This window comes from Aquarana catesbeiana, linkage group LG01 (assembly GCF_042186555.1).
Source record: "Aquarana catesbeiana isolate 2022-GZ linkage group LG01, ASM4218655v1, whole genome shotgun sequence".
Classification (NCBI taxonomy): domain Eukaryota; kingdom Metazoa; phylum Chordata; class Amphibia; order Anura; family Ranidae; genus Aquarana; species Aquarana catesbeiana.
This window is the reverse complement of record NC_133324.1, coordinates 509,409,822-509,427,673: the sequence shown is the minus strand read 5'-3', so window position 1 is coordinate 509,427,673 and position 17,852 is coordinate 509,409,822. Positions and strand designations below refer to the sequence as shown.

At 63.4% G+C, this 17,852-nt stretch overlaps 1 protein-coding gene across 1 annotated transcript in view; it reads left to right on the top strand.

Moving 5' to 3' along the window:
• The first annotated feature begins 446 nt into the window (after positions 1 to 446).
• LOC141103824 (guanine nucleotide-binding protein subunit alpha-11) overlaps positions 447 to 17,852 on the top strand; it is a 147,187-nt gene continuing 129,781 nt past the window's right edge. Inside the window, exon 1 of the mRNA XM_073593834.1 lies at positions 447 to 843. Within this exon, the coding sequence (XP_073449935.1) occupies positions 708 to 843 (136 nt within the window). The 5' untranslated portion in view covers positions 447 to 707. The remainder of the gene's footprint in view (positions 844 to 17,852) is intronic.

Here is a 17,852-nt window from a genome sequence, read left to right as displayed (position 1 = left end):
AATAGGGAAGAGAAAAGTTAAGGGTTTTATATAAATATATATAAAATTTTCATTTAGGTGCAGCGTTGCAATTTCCGGTTAAAGTAGCCCAGTGCTAAATAGCAAAAAATACCCTGGTCATGTAGGGGGTAAAACCTTCTGGAGGTCAAGAGGCTTAGTACATAAAATAACACTAAGATTATGGCCGTTTCCATGTAAACCAAGTTGTCAATCTATCGTACAGTGATAAGTGGCAGTTATTTGATCAATGGGCCAATACAGTGCAGTTTTCTGCAATGTAGGCCTAAGACACAGGCCCTAGTCTCTATGACAACCCTATTGGTACGCCACCCGCCTTAGCACTTCCCACAGTTCTCTGCGAGCAGCCTCGACTTCATCTCGAAGACGGCAACCAACCCTAATGTGCGTGAAGTCCCGCCCAACCCCATGTCCCGTGACCTCGGTGTTGTTGATTGGGTAGCTGACAAGTCCTTCCCAGCCTGTTTCTAGCCGTCAGGGTAGGTTGTGGCGGCTCAGAGGGCTGGAGGAGCGGAAATCCCGGGTACGGCCAGCTAGGGTGGGGAAGAGATTGGTGTCCGCCCTCCTCCAGTATTCTCGGCTGGATGCTCGGCGCCCTGTGACCAGGCTCCGGATCCGGCCAGTGAGCGAACGTCTCCCCCCCGGGAGGGAGAGGCCCCCGGTGCGGGCCACAGTGCCGGGGGGAAGGGATGACTCTGGACTCCATGATGGCCTGCTGTCTGAGTGAGGAGGTGAAGGAGTCAAAAAGGATCAATGCCGAGATCGAAAAGCAGCTGAAGAAGGACAAGAAGGACTCTAGGCGGGAGCTGAAGCTGTTACTGCTAGGTACGTGGAGGGGGGAATGTGTGTGTGTCTGGTACATGGAGGGGGATATTGGGTACATGATGGAGGGGATGCTGTGTGTTAGATAAATAAAGGGGGGGGGGGGGTTTCTGTGTGTTAGATAAAGGGGGGTTCTGTGTGTTAAAGGGGGGGGTTCTGTGTGTTAGATAAAGGGGGGTTCTGTGTGTTAGATAAAGGGGGGGGGGGGTTCTGTGTGTTAGATAAAGGGGGGGGGTTCTGTGTGTTAGGGGGGGGTCTGTGTGTGTTTAAAAGGGGGGGGTCTGTGTGTGTTAGATAAAGGGGGGGGGTCTGTGTGTGTTAGATAAAGGGGGGGGGGGGTCTGTGTGTGTTAGATAAAGGGGGGGGGGTCTGTGTGTGTTAGATAAAGGGGGGGGGGTCTGTGTGTGTTAGATAAAGGGGGGGGGGTCTGTGTGTGTTAGATAAAGGGGGGGGGGTCTGTGTGTGTTAGATAAAGGGGGGGGTCTGTGTGTGTTAGATAAAGGGGGGGGGTCTGTGTGTGTTAGATAAAGGGGGGGGGTCTGTGTGTGTTAGATAAAGGGGGGGGGGTCTGTGTGTGTTAGATAAAGGGGGGGGTCTGTGTGTGTTAGATAAAGGGGGGGGGTCTGTGTGTGTTAGATAAAGGGGGGGGGTCTGTGTGTGTTAGATAAAGGGGGGGGGGGTCTGTGTGTGTTAGATAAAGGGGGGGGGTCTGTGTGTGTGTTAGATAAAGGGGGGGGGGTCTGTGTGTGTTAGATAAAGGGGGGGGTCTGTGTGTGTTAGATAAAGGGGGGGGGTCTGTGTGTGTTAGATAAAGGGGGGGGGTCTGTGTGTGTTAGATAAAGGGGGGGGGGTCTGTGTGTGTTAGATAAAGGGGGGGGGGTCTGTGTGTGTTAGATAAAGGGGGGGGGTCTGTGTGTGTGTTAGATAAAGGGGGGGGGTCTGTGTGTGTGTTAGATAAAGGGGGGGGGGGGTCTGTGTGTGTTAGATAAAGGGGGGGGGGGTCTGTGTGTGTTAGATAAAGGGGGGGGGTCTGTGTGTGTGTTAGATAAAGGGGGGGGGGGTCTGTGTGTGTGTTAGATAAAGGGGGGGGGGTCTGTGTGTGTTAGGTAAATGGGGGGCTGTGTTTGGGTACATGAATGGGGGGGGGGGGCTGTATGTTAGGTAAATGGGAGGGCTGTGTGTTAGGAACATGAAGAGGGATGCTATTAGGTAAATGGGGGAAATGTGTGTGTTAGGTACATGATGGGGGTTGTGTGTTAGGTACATGGAGGGGGGGGCGGGGCTGTGCGTTAGGTACATGGAGGGGGGGCGGGGCTGTGCGTTAGGTACATGGAGGGGGGGGGGGGCTGTGCGTTAGGTACATGGAGGGGGGGCGGGGCTGTGCGTTAGGTACATGGAGGGGGGGCGGGGCTGTGCGTTAGGTACATGGAGGGGGGGCGGGGCTGTGCGTTAGGTACATGGAGGGGGGGGCGGGGCTGTGCGTTAGGTACATGGAGGGGGGGGCGGGGCTGTGCGTTAGGTACATGGAGGGGGGGGCGGGGCTGTGCGTTAGGTACATGGAGGGGGGGCGGGGCTGTGCGTTAGGTACATGGAGGGGGGGGCGGGGCTGTGCGTTAGGTACATGGAGGGGGGGGCGGGGCTGTGCGTTAGGTACATGGAGGGGGGGGCGGGGCTGTGCGTTAGGTACATGGAGGGGGGGGCGGGGCTGTGCGTTAGGTACATGGAGGGGGGGGCGGGGCTGTGCGTTAGGTACATGGAGGGGGGGCGGGGCTGTGCGTTAGGTACATGGAGGGGGGGGCGGGGCTGTGCGTTAGGTACATGGAGGGGGGGGCGGGGCTGTGCGTTAGGTACATGGAGGGGGGGGCGGGGCTGTGCGTTAGGTACATGGAGGGGGGGGCGGGGCTGTGCGTTAGGTACATGGAGGGGGGGGCGGGGCTGTGCGTTAGGTACATGGAGGGGGGGCGGGGCTGTGCGTTAGGTACATGGAGGGGGGGCGGGGCTGTGCGTTAGGTACATGGAGGGGGGGGCGGGGCTGTGCGTTAGGTACATGGAGGGGGGGGCGGGGCTGTGCGTTAGGTGCATGGAGGGGGGGGCGGGGCTGTGTGTTAGGTACATGGAGGGGGGGGGGGGGGTCTGTGTGTGTTAGGTAAATGGGGGGCTGTGTTTGGGTACATGAATGGGGGGGGGGGGGGGGCTGTATGTTAGGTAAATGGGAGGGCTGTGTGTTAGGAACATGAAGAGGGATGCTATTAGGTAAATGGGGGAAATGTGTGTGTTAGGTACATGATGGGGGTTGTGTGTGTTAGGTACATGGAGGGGGGGCGGGGCTGTGCGTTAGGTACATGGAGGGGGGGCGGGGCTGTGCGTTAGGTACATGGAGGGGGAGCGGGGCTGTGCGTTAGGTACATGGAGGGGGGGCGGGGCTGTGCGTTAGGTACATGGAGGGGGGGCGGGGCTGTGCGTTAGGTACATGGAGGGGGGCGGGGCTGTGCGTTAGGTACATGGAGGGGGGGCGGGGCTGTGCGTTAGGTACATGGAGGGGGGGCGGGGCTGTGCGTTAGGTACATGGAGGGGGGGCGGGGCTGTGCGTTAGGTACATGGAGGGGGGGCGGGGCTGTGCGTTAGGTACATGGAGGGGGGGCGGGGCTGTGCGTTAGGTACATGGAGGGGGGGCGGGGCTGTGCGTTAGGTACATGGAGGGGGGGCGGGGCTGTGCGTTAGGTACATGGAGGGGGGGCGGGGCTGTGCGTTAGGTACATGGAGGGGGGGCGGGGCTGTGCGTTAGGTACATGGAGGGGGGGCGGGGCTGTGCGTTAGGTACATGGAGGGGGGGCGGGGCTGTGCGTTAGGTACATGGAGGGGGGGCGGGGCTGTGCGTTAGGTACATGGAGGGGGGGCGGGGCTGTGCGTTAGGTACATGGAGGGGGGGCGGGGCTGTGCGTTAGGTACATGGAGGGGGGGCGGGGCTGTGCGTTAGGTACATGGAGGGGGGGCGGGGCTGTGCGTTAGGTACATGGAGGGGGGGCGGGGCTGTGCGTTAGGTACATGGAGGGGGGGCGGGGCTGTGCGTTAGGTACATGGAGGGGGGGCGGGGCTGTGCGTTAGGTACATGGAGGGGGGGCGGGGCTGTGCGTTAGGTACATGGAGGGGGGGCGGGGCTGTGCGTTAGGTACATGGAGGGGGGGGCGGGGCTGTGCGTTAGGTACATGGAGGGGGGGGCGGGGCTGTGCGTTAGGTACATGGAGGGGGGGGCGGGGCTGTGCGTTAGGTACATGGAGGGGGGGGCGGGGCTGTGCGTTAGGTACATGGAGGGGGGGGCGGGGCTGTGCGTTAGGTACATGGAGGGGGGGGCGGGGCTGTGCGTTAGGTACATGGAGGGGGGGGCGGGGCTGTGCGTTAGGTACATGGAGGGGGGGGCGGGGCTGTGCGTTAGGTACATGGAGGGGGGGGCGGGGCTGTGCGTTAGGTACATGGAGGGGGGGCGGGGCTGTGCGTTAGGTACATGGAGGGGGGGCGGGGCTGTGCGTTAGGTACATGGAGGGGGGCGGGGCTGTGCGTTAGGTACATGGAGGGGGGGCGGGGCTGTGCGTTAGGTACATGGAGGGGGGGCGGGGCTGTGCGTTAGGTACATGGAGGGGGGGCGGGGCTGTGCGTTAGGTACATGGAGGGGGGGCGGGGCTGTGCGTTAGGTACATGGAGGGGGGGGGGTCTGTGTGTGTTAGGTAAATGGAGGGGGGGGGGTCTGTGTGTGTTAGGTAAATGGAGGGGGGGGGGGGTCTGTGTGTGTTAGGTAAATGGAGGGGGGGGGGGGGGTCTGTGTGTGTTAGGTAAATGGAGGGGGGGGGTCTGTGTGTGTTAGGTAAATGGAGGGGGGGGGGTCTGTGTGTGTTAGGTAAATGGAGGGGGGGGGGGTCTGTGTGTGTTAGGTAAATGGAGGGGGGGGGTCTGTGTGTGTTAGGTAAATGGAGGGGGGGGGGGTCTGTGTGTGTTAGGTAAATGGAGGGGGGGGGGTCTGTGTGTGTTAGGTAAATGGAGGGGGGGGGTCTGTGTGTGTTAGGTAAATGGAGGGGGGGGGTCTGTGTGTGTTAGGTAAATGGAGGGGGGGGGGTCTGTGTGTGTGTTAGGTAAATGGAGGGGGGGGGGTCTGTGTGTGTGTTAGGTAAATGGAGGGGGGGGGGGTCTGTGTGTGTGTTAGGTAAATGGAGGGGGGGGGGTCTGTGTGTGTGTTAGGTAAATGGAGGGGGGGGCGGTCTGTGTGTGTGTTAGGTAAATGGAGGGGGGGGGGGGTCTGTGTGTGTGTGTTAGGTAAATGGAGGGGGGGGGGGGGTCTGTGTGTGTGTTAGGTAAATGGAGGGGGGGGGTCTGTGTGTGTGTGTTAGGTAAATGGAGGGGGGGGGGTCTGTGTGTGTGTGTGTTAGGTAAATGGAGGGGGGGGGGGTCTGTGTGTGTGTGTTAGGTAAATGGAGGGGGGGGGGGTCTGTGTGTGTGTGTTAGGTAAATGGAGGGGGGGGGGGTCTGTGTGTGTTAGGTAAATGGAGGGGGGGGTCTGTGTGTGTTAGGTAAATGGAGGGGGGGGGGTCTGTGTGTGTTAGGTAAATGGGGGGCTGTGTTTGGGTACATGAATGGGGGGGGGGGCTGTGTGTTAGGAACATGAAGAGGGATGCTATTAGGTAAATGGGGGAAATGTGTGTGTTAGGTACATGATGGGGGTTGTGTGTGTTAGGTACATGGAGGGGGGGCGGGGCTGTGCGTTAGGTACATGGAGGGGGGGCGGGGCTGTGCGTTAGGTACATGGAGGGGGGGGGGTCTGTGTGTGTGTTAGGTAAATGGAGGGGGGGGGGTCTGTGTGTGTGTTAGGTAAATGGAGGGGGGGGTCTGTGTGTGTGTTAGGTAAATGGAGGGGGGGGGGGTCTGTGTGTGTGTGTTAGGTAAATGGAGGGGGGGGGGTCTGTGTGTGTGTTAGGTAAATGGAGGGGGGGGGTCTGTGTGTGTGTGTTAGGTAAATGGAGGGGGGGGGGGTCTGTGTGTGTGTGTTAGGTAAATGGAGGGGGGGGGGGGGTCTGTGTGTGTGTGTTAGGTAAATGGAGGGGGGGGGGGTCTGTGTGTGTTAGGTAAATGGAGGGGGGGGTCTGTGTGTGTTAGGTAAATGGAGGGGGGGGGTCTGTGTGTGTTAGGTAAATGGAGGGGGGGGGGGTCTGTGTGTGTTAGGTAAATGGGGGGCTGTGTTTGGGTACATGAATGGGGGGGGGGCTGTGTGTTAGGAACATGAAGAGGGATGCTATTAGGTAAATGGGGGAAATGTGTGTGTTAGGTACATGATGGGGGTTGTGTGTGTTAGGTACATGGAGGGGGGGCGGGGCTGTGCGTTAGGTACATGGAGGGGGGGCGGGGCTGTGCGTTAGGTACATGGAGGGGGGGCGGGGCTGTGCGTTGGGTACATGGAGGGGGGGCGGGGCTGTGTGTGTTAGGTACATGGAGGGGGGGCTGTGTGTGTGTGTGTGTGTGTGTGTGTGTGTGTGTGTGTGTGTGTGTGTGTGTGTGTGTGTGAGGTACGTGGAGGGGGGGCTGTGTGTGTGTGGTACGTGGAGGGGGGGGGCTGTGTGTATGTGGGGCACGTGGAGGGGGGGGGCTGTGTGTGTGTGGGGCACGTGGAGGGGGGGGCTGTGTGTGTGTGGTACGTGGAGGGGGGGGGCTGTGTGTGTGTGGGGCACGTGGAGGGGGGGGCTGTGTGTGTGGGGCACGTGGAGGGGGGGGCTGTGTGTGTGGGGCACGTGGAGGGGGGGGCTGTGTGTGTGTGGTACGTGGAGGAGGGGGGGCTGTGTGTGTGGGGCACGTGGAGGGGGGGCTGTGTGTGGCACGTGGAGGGGGGGGCTGTGTGTGGCACGTGGAGGGGGGGGCTGTGTGTGGCACGTGGAGGGGGGGGCTGTGTGTGGCACGTGGAGGGGGGGGGCTGTGTGTGGCACGTGGAGGGGGGGGGCTGTGTGTGGCACGTGGAGGGGGGGGGCTGTGTGTGGCACGTGGAGGGGGGGGGCTGTGTGTGGCACGTGGAGGGGGGGGCTGTGTGTGGCACGTGGAGGGGGGGGGCTGTGTGTGGCACGTGGAGGGGGGGGGCTGTGTGTGGCACGTGGAGGGGGGGGGCTGTGTGTGGCACGTGGAGGGGGGGGGCTGTGTGTGGCACGTGGAGGGGGGGGGGCTGTGTGTGGCACGTGGAGGGGGGGGGCTGTGTGTGGCACGTGGAGGGGGGGGGGCTGTGTGTGGCACGTGGAGGGGGGGGGCTGTGTGTGGCACGTGGAGGGGGGGGGCTGTGTGTGGCACGTGGAGGGGGGGGCTGTGTGTGGCACGTGGAGGGGGGGGCTGTGTGTGGCACGTGGAGGGGGGGGCTGTGTGTGGCACGTGGAGGGGGGGGCTGTGTGTGGCACGTGGAGGGGGGGGCTGTGTGTGGCACGTGGAGGGGGGGCTGTGTGTGGCACGTGGAGGGGGGGCTCTGTGTGGTACGTGGAGGGGGGGCTGTGTGTGTGTGGTACGTGGAGGGGGGGGCTGTGTGTGTGTGGTACGTGGAGGGGGGGCTGTGTGTGTGTGGTACGTGGAGGGGGGGGGGGGGGCTGTGTGTGTGTGGTACGTGGAGGTGGGGGCTGTGTGTGTGTGTGTGTGTGTGTGTGTGTGTGTGTGGTACGTGGAGGGGGGGGCTGTGTGTGTGTGTGGTACGTGGAGGGGGGGGCTGTGTGTGTGTGGTACGTGGAGGGGGGGGCTGTGTGTGTGTGTGGTACGTGGAGGGGGGGGCTGTGTGTGTGGTACGTGGAGGGGGGGGCTGTGTGTGTGTGTGGTGTGTACGTGGAGGGGGGCTGTGTGTGTGTGTGTGGTGTACGTGGAGGGGGGGCTGTGTGTGTGTGTGGGGTACGTGGAGGGGGGGGCTGTGTGTGTGTGTGTGTGTGTGTGTGTGTGTGTGGTACGTGGAGGGGGGGGCTGTGTGTGTGTGTGTGTGTGTGTGTGTGTGTGTGTGTGTGTGTGGGGTACGTGGAGGGGGGGGCTGTGTGTGTGGGGTACGTGGAGGGGGGGGGCTGTGTGTGTGGGGTACGTGGAGGGGGGGGGCTGTGTGTGTGTGGGGTACGTGGAGGGGGGGCTGTGTGTGTGTGTGTGTGTGTGTGTGTGGGGTACGTGGAGGGGGGCTGTGTGTGTGTGGTACGTGGAGGGGGGGCTGTGTGTGTGTGGTACGTGGAGGGGGGGGCTGTGTGTGTGTGGTACGTGGAGGGGGGGGGGCTGTGTGTGTGTGTGTGTGGTGTACGTGGAGGGGGGGGCTGTGTGTGTGTGTGGTGTACGTGGAGGGGGGGGCTGTGTGTGTGTGTGGGGTACGTGGAGGGGGGGGCTGTGTGTGTGGGGTACGTGGAGGGGGGGGCTGTGTGTGTGTGTGTGTGGGGTACGTGGAGGGGGGGGCTGTGTGTGTGTGGGGTACGTGGAGGGGGGGGGGGCTGTGTGTGTGTGTGTGTGTGGGGTACGTGGAGGGGGGGGGCTGTGTGTGTGTGTGGGGTACGTGGAGGGGGGGGCTGTGTGTGTGTGGGGTACGTGGAGGGGGGGGGGGCTGTGTGTGTGTGTGGGGTACGTGGATGGGGGGGCTGTGTGTGTGTGGGGTACGTGGAGGGGGGGCTGTGTGTGTGTGTGTGTGGGGTACGTGGAGGGGGGGCTGTGTGTGTGTGTGTGGGGTACGTGGAGGGGGGGGCTGTGTGTGTGTGGGGTACGTGGAGGGGGGGGCTGTGTGTGTGTGGGGTACGTGGAGGGGGGGGCTGTGTGTGTGTGGGGTACGTGGAGGGGGGGGCTGTGTGTGTGTGTGTGGGGTACGTGGAGGGGGGGGCTGTGTGTGTGTGGGGTACGTGGAGGGGGGGGGCTGTGTGTGTGTGGGGTACGTGGAGGGGGGGGGCTGTGTGTGTGTGGGGTACGTGGAGGGGGGGGCTGTGTGTGTGTGTGTGTGTGTGTGGGGTACGTGGAGGGGGAGGGCTGTGTGTGTGTGTGTGGGGTACGTGGAGGGGGGGGGCTGTGTGTGTGTGTGTGGTACGTGGAGGGGGGGGCTGTGTGTGTGTGGGGTACGTGGAGGGGGGGGCTGTGTGTGTGTGGGGTACGTGGAGGGGGGGGGCTGTGTGTGTGTGTGGGGTACGTGGAGGGGGGGGGCTGTGTGTGTGTGTGGGGTACGTGGAGGGGGGGGGGCTGTGTGTGTGTGTGTGCGGTACGTGGAGGGGGGGGGGCTGTGTGTGTGTGGGGGGGGGGCTGTGTGTGTGTGTGTGTGTGTGTGTGTGGGGTACGTGGGGGGGGGGGGGCTGTGTGTGTGTGGGGTACGTGGGGGGGGGGGGGCTGTGTGTGTGTGGGGTACGTGGAGGGGGGGGGCTGTGTGTGTGTGTGGGGTACGTGGAGGGGGGGCTGTGTGTGTGTGGGGTACGTGGAGGGGGGGGTTGTGTGTGTGGGGTACGTGGAGGGGGGGGGACTGTGTGTGTGGGGTACGTGGAGGGGGGGGCTGTGTGTGTGTGTGTGGTACGTGGAGGGGGGGGGCTGTGTGTGTGTGTGTGTGGGGTACGTGGAGGGGGGGGGCTGTGTGTGTGTGTGTGGGGTACGTGGAGGGGGGGGGGCTGTGTGTGTGTGTGGTACGTGGAGGGGGGGGGCTGTGTGTGTGTGGGGTACGTGGAGGGGAGGGCTGTGTGGGGTACGTGGAGGGGGGGCTGTGTGTGTGTGTGGGGTACGTGGAGGGGGGGGCTGTGTGTGTGTGTGTGGGGTACGTGGAGGGGGGGGCTGTGTGTGTGTGGGGTACGTGGAGGGGGAGGCTGTGTGTGTGGGGTACGTGGAGGGCTGTGTGTGTGTGTGTGTGTGGGGTACGTGGAGGGGGGGGGCTGTGTGTGTGTGTGTGTGGGGTACGTGGAGGGGGAGGGCTGTGTGTGTGTGTGTGGGGTACGTGGAGGGGGGGGGCTGTGTGTGTGTGTGTGTGGGGTACGTGGAGGGGGGGCTGTGTGTGTGTGGGGTACGTGGAGGGGGGGCTGTGTGTGTGTGGGGTACGTGGAGGGGGGGGGCTGTGTGTGTGTGTGTGTGGGGTACGTGGAGGGGGGGCTGTGTGTGTGTGGGGTACGTGGAGGGGGGGCTGTGTGTGTGTGGGGTACGTGGAGGGGGGGGGCTGTGTGTGTGTGTGTGGGGTACGTGGAGGGGGGGGCTGTGTGTGTGTGTGGGGTACGTGGAGGGGGGGGGGCTGTGTGTGTGTGTGGGGTACGTGGAGGGGGGGGGCTGTGTGTGTGTGGGGGGGGGCTGTGTGTGTGTGTGTGGGGTACGTGGGGGGGGGCTGTGTGTGTGTGGGGTACGTGGAGGGGGGGGGCTGTGTGTGTGTGTGTGGTACGTGGAGGGGGGGCTGTGTGTGTGTGGGGTACGTGGAGGGGGGGGGGCTGTGTGTGTGTGTGTGGGGTACGTGGAGGGGGGGGGCTGTGTGTGTGGGGTACGTGGAGGGGGGGGGCTGTGTGTGTGGGGTACGTGGAGGGGGGGGCTGTGTGTGTGTGTGTGGTACGTGGAGGGGGGGGGCTGTGTGTGTGGGGTACGTGGAGGGGGGGGGGCTGTGTGTGTGTGGGGTACGTGGAGGGGGGGGGCTGTGTGTGTGTGTGGTACGTGGAGGGGGGGGGGCTGTGTGTGTGGGGTACGTGGAGGGGAGGGCTGTGTGGGGTACGTGGAGGGGGGGCTGTGTGTGTGTGTGGGGTACGTGGAGGGGGGGGCTGTGTGTGTGTGTGTGTGTGTGTGTGGGGGGGGGGGGGCTGTGTGTGTGTGTACGTGGAGGGGGGGGTACGTGGAGGGGGGGCTGTGTGTGTGTGTGTGTGTGTGTGTGTGGTACATGAAGGGGGGGGGGCTGTGTGTGTGTGTGTGTGGTACATGGAGGGGGGGGGCCTGTGTGTGTGTGTGTGTGTGTGTGTGTGTGTGTGGGGTACGTGGAGGGGGGGGGCTGTGTGTGTGTGTGTGTGTGTGTGTGTGTGTGTGGGGTACGTGGAGGGGGGGCTGTGTGTGTGTGTGTGTGTGTGTTTGGTTGGTACGTGGAGGGGGGGCTGTGTGTGTGTGGTACGTGGAGGGGGGGGCTGTGTGTGTGTGTGTGTGTGTGTGTGTGTGTGTGTGTGGTACGTGGAGGGGGGGGCTGTGTGTGTGTGTGGTACGTGGAGGGGGGGGCTGTGTGTGTGTGGTACGTGGAGGGGGGGGGCTGTGTGTGTGTGGTACGTGGAGGGGGGGGCTGTGTGTGTGTGGTACGTGGAGGGGGGGCTGTGTGTGTGGTACGTGGAGGGGGGGGCTGTGTGTGTGGTACGTGGAGGGGGGGGCTGTGTGTGTGGTACGTGGAGGGGGGGGCTGTGTGTGTGGTACGTGGAGGGGGGGGGGCTGTGTGTGTGTGTGTGGTACATGGAGGGGGGGGCTGTGTGTGTGTGGGGTACGTGGAGGGGGGGGGGCTGTGTGTGTGTGTGGTACATGGAGGGGGGGGGGCTGTGTGTGTGTGTGTGTGTGTGTGTGTGGTACATGGAGGGGGGGGGCTGTGTGTGTGTGTGTGGTACATGGAGGGGGGGGCTGTGTGTGTGTGTGTGTGTGTGTGTGTGTGGTACATGGAGGGGGGGGGCAGTGTGTGTGTGTGTGTGTGTGTGTGGGGTACGTGGAGGGGGGGCTGTGTGTGTGTGTGTGTGTGTGTGTGGGGTACGTGGAGGGGGGGCTGTGTGTGTGTGTGTGTGTGTGTGGGGTACGTGGAGGGGGGGCTGTGTGTGTGTGTGGTACGTGGAGGGGGGGCTGTGTGTGTGGTACGTGGAGGGGGGGGCTGTGTGTGTGGTACATGGAGGGGGGGGGCTGTGTGTGTGTGTGTGTGTGGTACATGGAGGGGGGGGGGGCTGTGTGTGTGTGTGTGTGGTACATGGAGGGGGGGGCTGTGTGTGTGGGGTACGTGGAGGGGGGGGGGCTGTGTGTGTGTGTGGTGTACATGGAGGGGGGGGCTGTGTGTGTGTGTGGTGTACATGGAGGGGGGGGCTGTGTGTGTGTGTGTGTGTGTGTGTGTGTGTGTGTGTGTGTGTGGTGTACATGGAGGGGGGGGCTGTGTGTGTGTGTGTGTGTGTGGTGTACATGGAGGGGGGGGGGGGTGTGTGTGTGTGTGGTGTACATGGAGGGGGGGGGGGCTGTGTGTGTGTGTGGTGTACATGGAGGGGGGGGCTGTGTGTGTGTGTGTGTGTGTGTGTGGTGTACATGGAGGGGGGGGGGCTGTGTGTGTGTGGTGTACATGGAGGTGGGGGGCTGTGTGTGTGTGGTGTACATGGAGGGGGGGGGCTGTGTGTGTGTGTGTGGTGTACATGGAGGGGGGGGGGCTGTGTGTGTGTGTTACATGGGGGGGGGGCTGTGTGTGTGTGGTACATGGAGGGGGGGGGGCTGTGTGTGTGTGGTACATGGAGGGGGGGGGGCTGTGTGTGTGTGGTACATGGAGGGGGGGGGGCTGTGTGTGTGTGGTACATGGAGGGGGGGGGGCTGTGTGTGTGTGGTACATGGAGGGGGGGGGGCTGTGTGTGTGTGGTACATGGAGGGGGGGGGGCTGTGTGTGTGTGGTACATGGAGGGGGGGGGGCTGTGTGTGTGTGGTACATGGAGGGGGGGGGCTGTGTGTGTGTGGTACATGGAGGGGGGGGGCTGTGTGTGTGTGGTACATGGAGGGGGGGGGCTGTGTGTGTGTGGTACATGGAGGGGGGGGCTGTGTGTGTGTGGTACATGGAGGGGGGGGCTGTGTGTGTGTGGTACATGGAGGGGGGGGGGCTGTGTGTGTGTGGTACATGGAGGGGGGGGGGCTGTGTGTGTGTGGTACATGGAGGGGGGGGGCTGTGTGTGTGTGGTACATGGAGGGGGGGGGGCTGTGTGTGTGTGGTACATGGAGGGGGGGGCTGTGTGTGTGTGGTACATGGAGGGGGGGGGGCTGTGTGTGTGTGGTACATGGAGGGGGGGGCTGTGTGTGTGTGGTACATGGAGGGGGGGGGCTGTGTGTGTGTGTGGTACATGGAGGGGGGGGGGCTGTGTGTGTGTGTGGTACATGGAGGGGGGGCTGTGTGTGTGTGTGTGGTACATGGAGGGGGGGGGGGCTGTGTGTGTGTGTGTGTGTTAGGTACATGGGTACATGGAGGGGGGGCTGTGTGTGTGTGGTACATGGAGGGGGGGGGGGCTGTGTGTGTGTGTGTGTGTGTGGGGTACGTGGAGGGGGGGGGCTGTGTGTGTGTGTGTGGGGTACGTGGAGGGGGGGCTGTGTGTGTGTGTGGGGTACGTGGAGGGGGGGGGGCTGTGTGTGTGTGTGTGTGTGTGGGGTACGTGGAGGGGGGGGGGCTGTGTGTGTGTGGGGGGGGGGCTGTGTGTGTGTGTGTGGGGTACGTGGGGGGGGGGCTGTGTGTGTGGGGTACGTGGAGGGGGGGGCTGTGTGTGTGTGTGTGGTACGTGGAGGGGGGGCTGTGTGTGTGTGGGGTACGTGGAGGGGGGGGGGGGCTGTGTGTGTGTGTGTGTGGGGTACGTGGAGGGGGGGGGCTGTGTGTGTGGGGTACGTGGAGGGGGGGGGGCTGTGTGTGTGGGGTACGTGGAGGGGGGGGCTGTGTGTGTGTGTGTGGTACGTGGAGGGGGGGGCTGTGTGTGTGGTACATGGAGGGGGGGCTGTGTGTGTGGGGTACGTGGAGGGGGGGGGGCTGTGTGTGTGTGTGTGTGTGTGGTGTACATGGAGGGGGGGGCTGTGTGTGTGTGTGTGGTGTACATGGAGGGGGGGGGGTGTGTGTGTGGTGTACATGGAGGGGGGGGCTGTGTGTGTGTGTGGTGTATATGGAGGGGGGGGGCTGTGTGTGTGTGTGTGGTGTACATGGAGGGGGGGGGGCTGTGTGTGTGTGGTGTACATGGAGGGGGGGGGGCTGTGTGTGTGTGGTGTACATGGAGGGGGGGGGCTGTGTGTGTGTGTGTGTGGTGTACATGGAGGGGGGGGGCTGTGTGTGTGTGTGTTACATGGAGGGGGGGGCTGTGTGTGTGTGGTACATGGAGGGGGGGGGGGCTGTGTGTGTGTGGTACATGGAGGGGGGGGGGGGCTGTGTGTGTGTGGTACATGGAGGGGGGGGGGCTGTGTGTGTGTGGTACATGGAGGGGGGGGGGCTGTGTGTGTGTGGTACATGGAGGGGGGGGGGCTGTGTGTGTGTGGTACATGGAGGGGGGGGGCTGTGTGTGTGTGGTACATGGAGGGGGGGGGGCTGTGTGTGTGTGGTACATGGAGGGGGGGGGGCTGTGTGTGTGTGGTACATGGAGGGGGGGGGGCTGTGTGTGTGTGGTACATGGAGGGGGGGGGGCTGTGTGTGTGTGGTACATGGAGGGGGGGGGGCTGTGTGTGTGTGGTACATGGAGGGGGGGGGGGCTGTGTGTGTGTGGTACATGGAGGGGGGGGGGGCTGTGTGTGTGTGTGTGTGGTACATGGAGGGGGGGGGGCTGTGTGTGTGTGTGGTACATGGAGGGGGGGGGGCTGTGTGTGTGTGGTACATGGAGGGGGGGGGGCTGTGTGTGTGTGGTACATGGAGGGGGGGGGGGCTGTGTGTGTGTGGTACATGGAGGGGGGGGCTGTGTGTGTGGTACATGGAGGGGGGGGGGGCTGTGTGTGTGTGTGTGTTAGGTACATGGAGGGGGGGCTGTGTGTGTGTGGTACATGGAGGGGGGGGGGGCTGTGTGTGTGTGTGTGTGTGTGTGTGTGTGTGGGGTATGTGGAGGGGGGGGCTGTGTGTGTGTGTGTGTGTGGGGGGGGGGCTGTGTATGTGTGTGGGGTACGTGGAGGGGGGGCTGTGTGTGTGTGTGTGGGGTACGTGGAGGGGGGGGGCTGTGTGTGTGTGGGGTACGTGGACGGGGGTGTGTGTGTGTGTGTGTGTGTGTGTGTGTGTGCTGTGTGTGTGTGTGTGGGGTACGTGGAGGGGGGGGCTGTGTGTGTGTGTGTGTGGGGGGGGTACGTGGGGGGGGTACGTGGAGGGGGGGCTGTGTGTGTGTGTGTGTGTGTGTGGGGGTACGTGGAGGGGGGGGGCTGTGTGTGTGTGTGGGGGGTACGGGGGGGGGGGGCTGTGTGTGTGTGGTACATGGAGGGGGGGGCTGTGTGTGTGGTACATGGAGGGGGGGGGGCTGTGTGTGTGTGTGTGTGGTACATGGAGGGGGGGGGCTGTGTGTGTGTGGTACATGGAGGGGGGGGGCTGTGTGTGTGTGTGTGGTACATGGAGGGGGGGGCTGTGTGTGTGTGTGTGTGGTACATGGAGGGGGGGGCTGTGTGTGTGTGTGTGTGGTACATGGAGGGGGGGCGCTGTGTGTGTGTGTGTGGTACATGGAGGGGGGGGGGCTGTGTGTGTGTGTGTGTGTGGTACATGGAGGGGGGGGGCTGTGTGTGTGTGTGGTACATGGAGGGGGGGGGCTGTGTGTGTGTGTGGTACATGGAGGGGGGGGCTGTGTGTGTGTGTGTGTGTGTGTGTGGTACATGGAGGGGGGGGGGCTGTGTGTGTGTGTGGTACATGGAGGGGGGGGGGGCTGTGTGTGTGTGTGTGTGTGTGGTACATGGAAGGGGGGGGCTGTGTGTGTGTGTGTGTGTGTGTGGTACATGGAGGGGGGGGCTGTGTGTGTGTGGTACATGGAGGGGGGGGCTGTGTGTGTGTGTGTGTGGTATGTGGAGGGGGGGGCTGTGTGGGGGGGGGGGCTGTGTGTGTGTGTGTGTGTGGGGTACGTGGAGGGGGGGGGCTGTGTGTTTGTGTGGGGTACGTGGAGGGGGGGGCTGTGTGTGTGGGGTACGTGGAGGGGGGGGCTGTGTGTGTGTGTGGGGTACGTGGAGGGGGGGGCTGTGTGTGTGTGTGGTACGTGGAGGGGGGGGCTGTGTGTGTGTGTGGGGTACGTGGAGGGGGGGGGGCTGTGTGTGTGTGGGGTACGTGGAGGGGGGGGCTGTGTGTGTGTGGGGTACGTGGAGGGTGGGCTGTGTGTGTGTGTGTGGTACGTGGAGGGGGGGCTGTGTGTGTGGGGGGTACGTGGAGGGTGGGCTGTGTGTGTGTGTGTGTGGGGGGTACGTGGAGGGGGGGCTGTGTGTGTGTGGGGTGGGGTACGTGGAGGGGGGGCTGTGTGTGTGTGGGGTACGTGGAGGGGGGGGCTGTGTGGGGGGGGGGGGTACGTGGAGGGGTGGGGTACGTGGAGGGGGGGCTGTGTGTGTGTGTGGAGGGGGGGGCTGTGTGTGTGTGTGGTACATGGGGGGGGGGGGGCTGTGTGTGTGTGTGTGGTACATGGGGGGGGGGGGCTGTGTGTGTGTGTGGTACATGGGGGGGGGGGGGGGCTGTGTGTGTGTGTGGTACATGGGGGGGGGGGGGGCTGTGTGTGTGTGTGTGGTACATGGAGGGGGGGGGCTGTGTGTGTGGTACGTGAGGGGGGGGGGCTGTGTGTGTGGTACGTGGAGGGGGGGGGCTGTGTGTGTGGTACGTGGAGGGGGGGGCTGTGTGTGTGTGTGTGGTACATGGAGGGGGGGGCTGTGTGTGTGTGTGTGGTACATGGAGGGGGGGGCTGTGTGTGTGTGTGTGTGGTACGTGGAGGGGGGGGGGGGGGCTGTGTGTGTGTGTGTGTGTGTGTTAGGTACGTAGGGGGGGGCTGTGTGTGTGTGTGTTAGGTACGTGGAGGGGGGGGTTGTGTGTGTGTGTGTGTGTGTGTGTGTGTGTTAGGTACGTGGGGGGGGGCTGTGTGTGTTAGGTACGTGGAGGGGGGGGGTTGTGTGTGTGTGTGTGTGTGTTAGTTACGTGGAGGGGGGGGGCTGTGTGTGTGTTAGGTACGTGGAGGGGGGGGGGGCTGTGTGTGTGTGTTAGGTACGTGGAGGGGGGCTGTGTGTGTTAGGTACGTGGAGGGGGGGGGTTGTGTGTGTGTGTGTGTGTGTGTTAGGTACGTGGGGGGGGGGGGCTGTGTGTGTTAGGTACGTGGGGGGGCTGTGTGTGTGTGTTAGGTACGTGGAGGGGGGGGGCTGTGTGTGTTAGGTACGTGGAGGGGGGGGGCTGTGTGTGTTAGGTACGTGGAGGGGGGGGGTTGTGTGTGTTAGGTACGTGGAGGGGGGGCTGTGTGTGTGTGTTAGGTACGTGGAGGGGGGGGCTTTGTGTGTGTGTGTTAGGTACGTGGAGGGGGGGGCTTTGTGTGTGTGTTAGGTACGTGGAGGGGGGGGCTTTGTGTGTGTGTGTGTTAGGTACGTGGAGGGGGGGGGGGGGCTTTGTGTGTGTGTGTGTTAGGTACGTGGAGGGGGGGCTTTGTGTGTGTGTGTGTTAGGTACGTGGAGGGGGGGGGGCTTTGTGTGTGTGTGTTAGGTACGTGGAGGGGGGGCTTTGTGTGTGTGCTAGGTACGTGGAGGGGGGGGGCTTTGTGTGTGTGTGTGTTAGGTACGTGGAGGGGGGGGCTTTGTGTGTGTGTGTTAGGTACGTGGGGGGCGTGCTGTGTGTGTTAGGTACGTGGAGGGCTGTGTGTGTGTGTTAGGTACGTGGAAGGCTGTGTGTGTTAGGTACGTGGAGGGGGGTGTGTGTGTGTTAGGTGGGGGGGGGGCTGTGTGTGTTTGGTACGTGGAAGGGGGGCGTTTTGTGTGTGTGTGTTAGGTACGTGGAGGGGGGGGGCTTTGTGTGTGTGTGTGTGTGTGTGTGTGTGTGTGTGTTAGGTATGTGGAGGGGGCGGCTTTGTGTGTGTGTTAGGTATGTGGAGGGGGAGGCTTTGTGTGTGTGTGTTAGGTACGTGGAGGGGGGGGCTTTGTGTGTGTGTTAGGTACGTGGGGGGTGGGCTGTGTGTGTGTTAGGTATGTGGAGGGGAGGGCTGTGTGTGTTAGGTACGTGGAGGGGGGGGGCTGTGTGTGTGTTAGGTATGTGGAGGGGAGGGCTGTGTGTGTTAGGTACGTGGAGGGGGGGGGCTGTGTGTGTGTGTGTGTTAGGTACGTGGGGGGGGCTGTGTGTGTGTTTTAGGTATGTGGAGGGGGGGGGACTATGTGTGTTAGGTACGTGGAGGGCG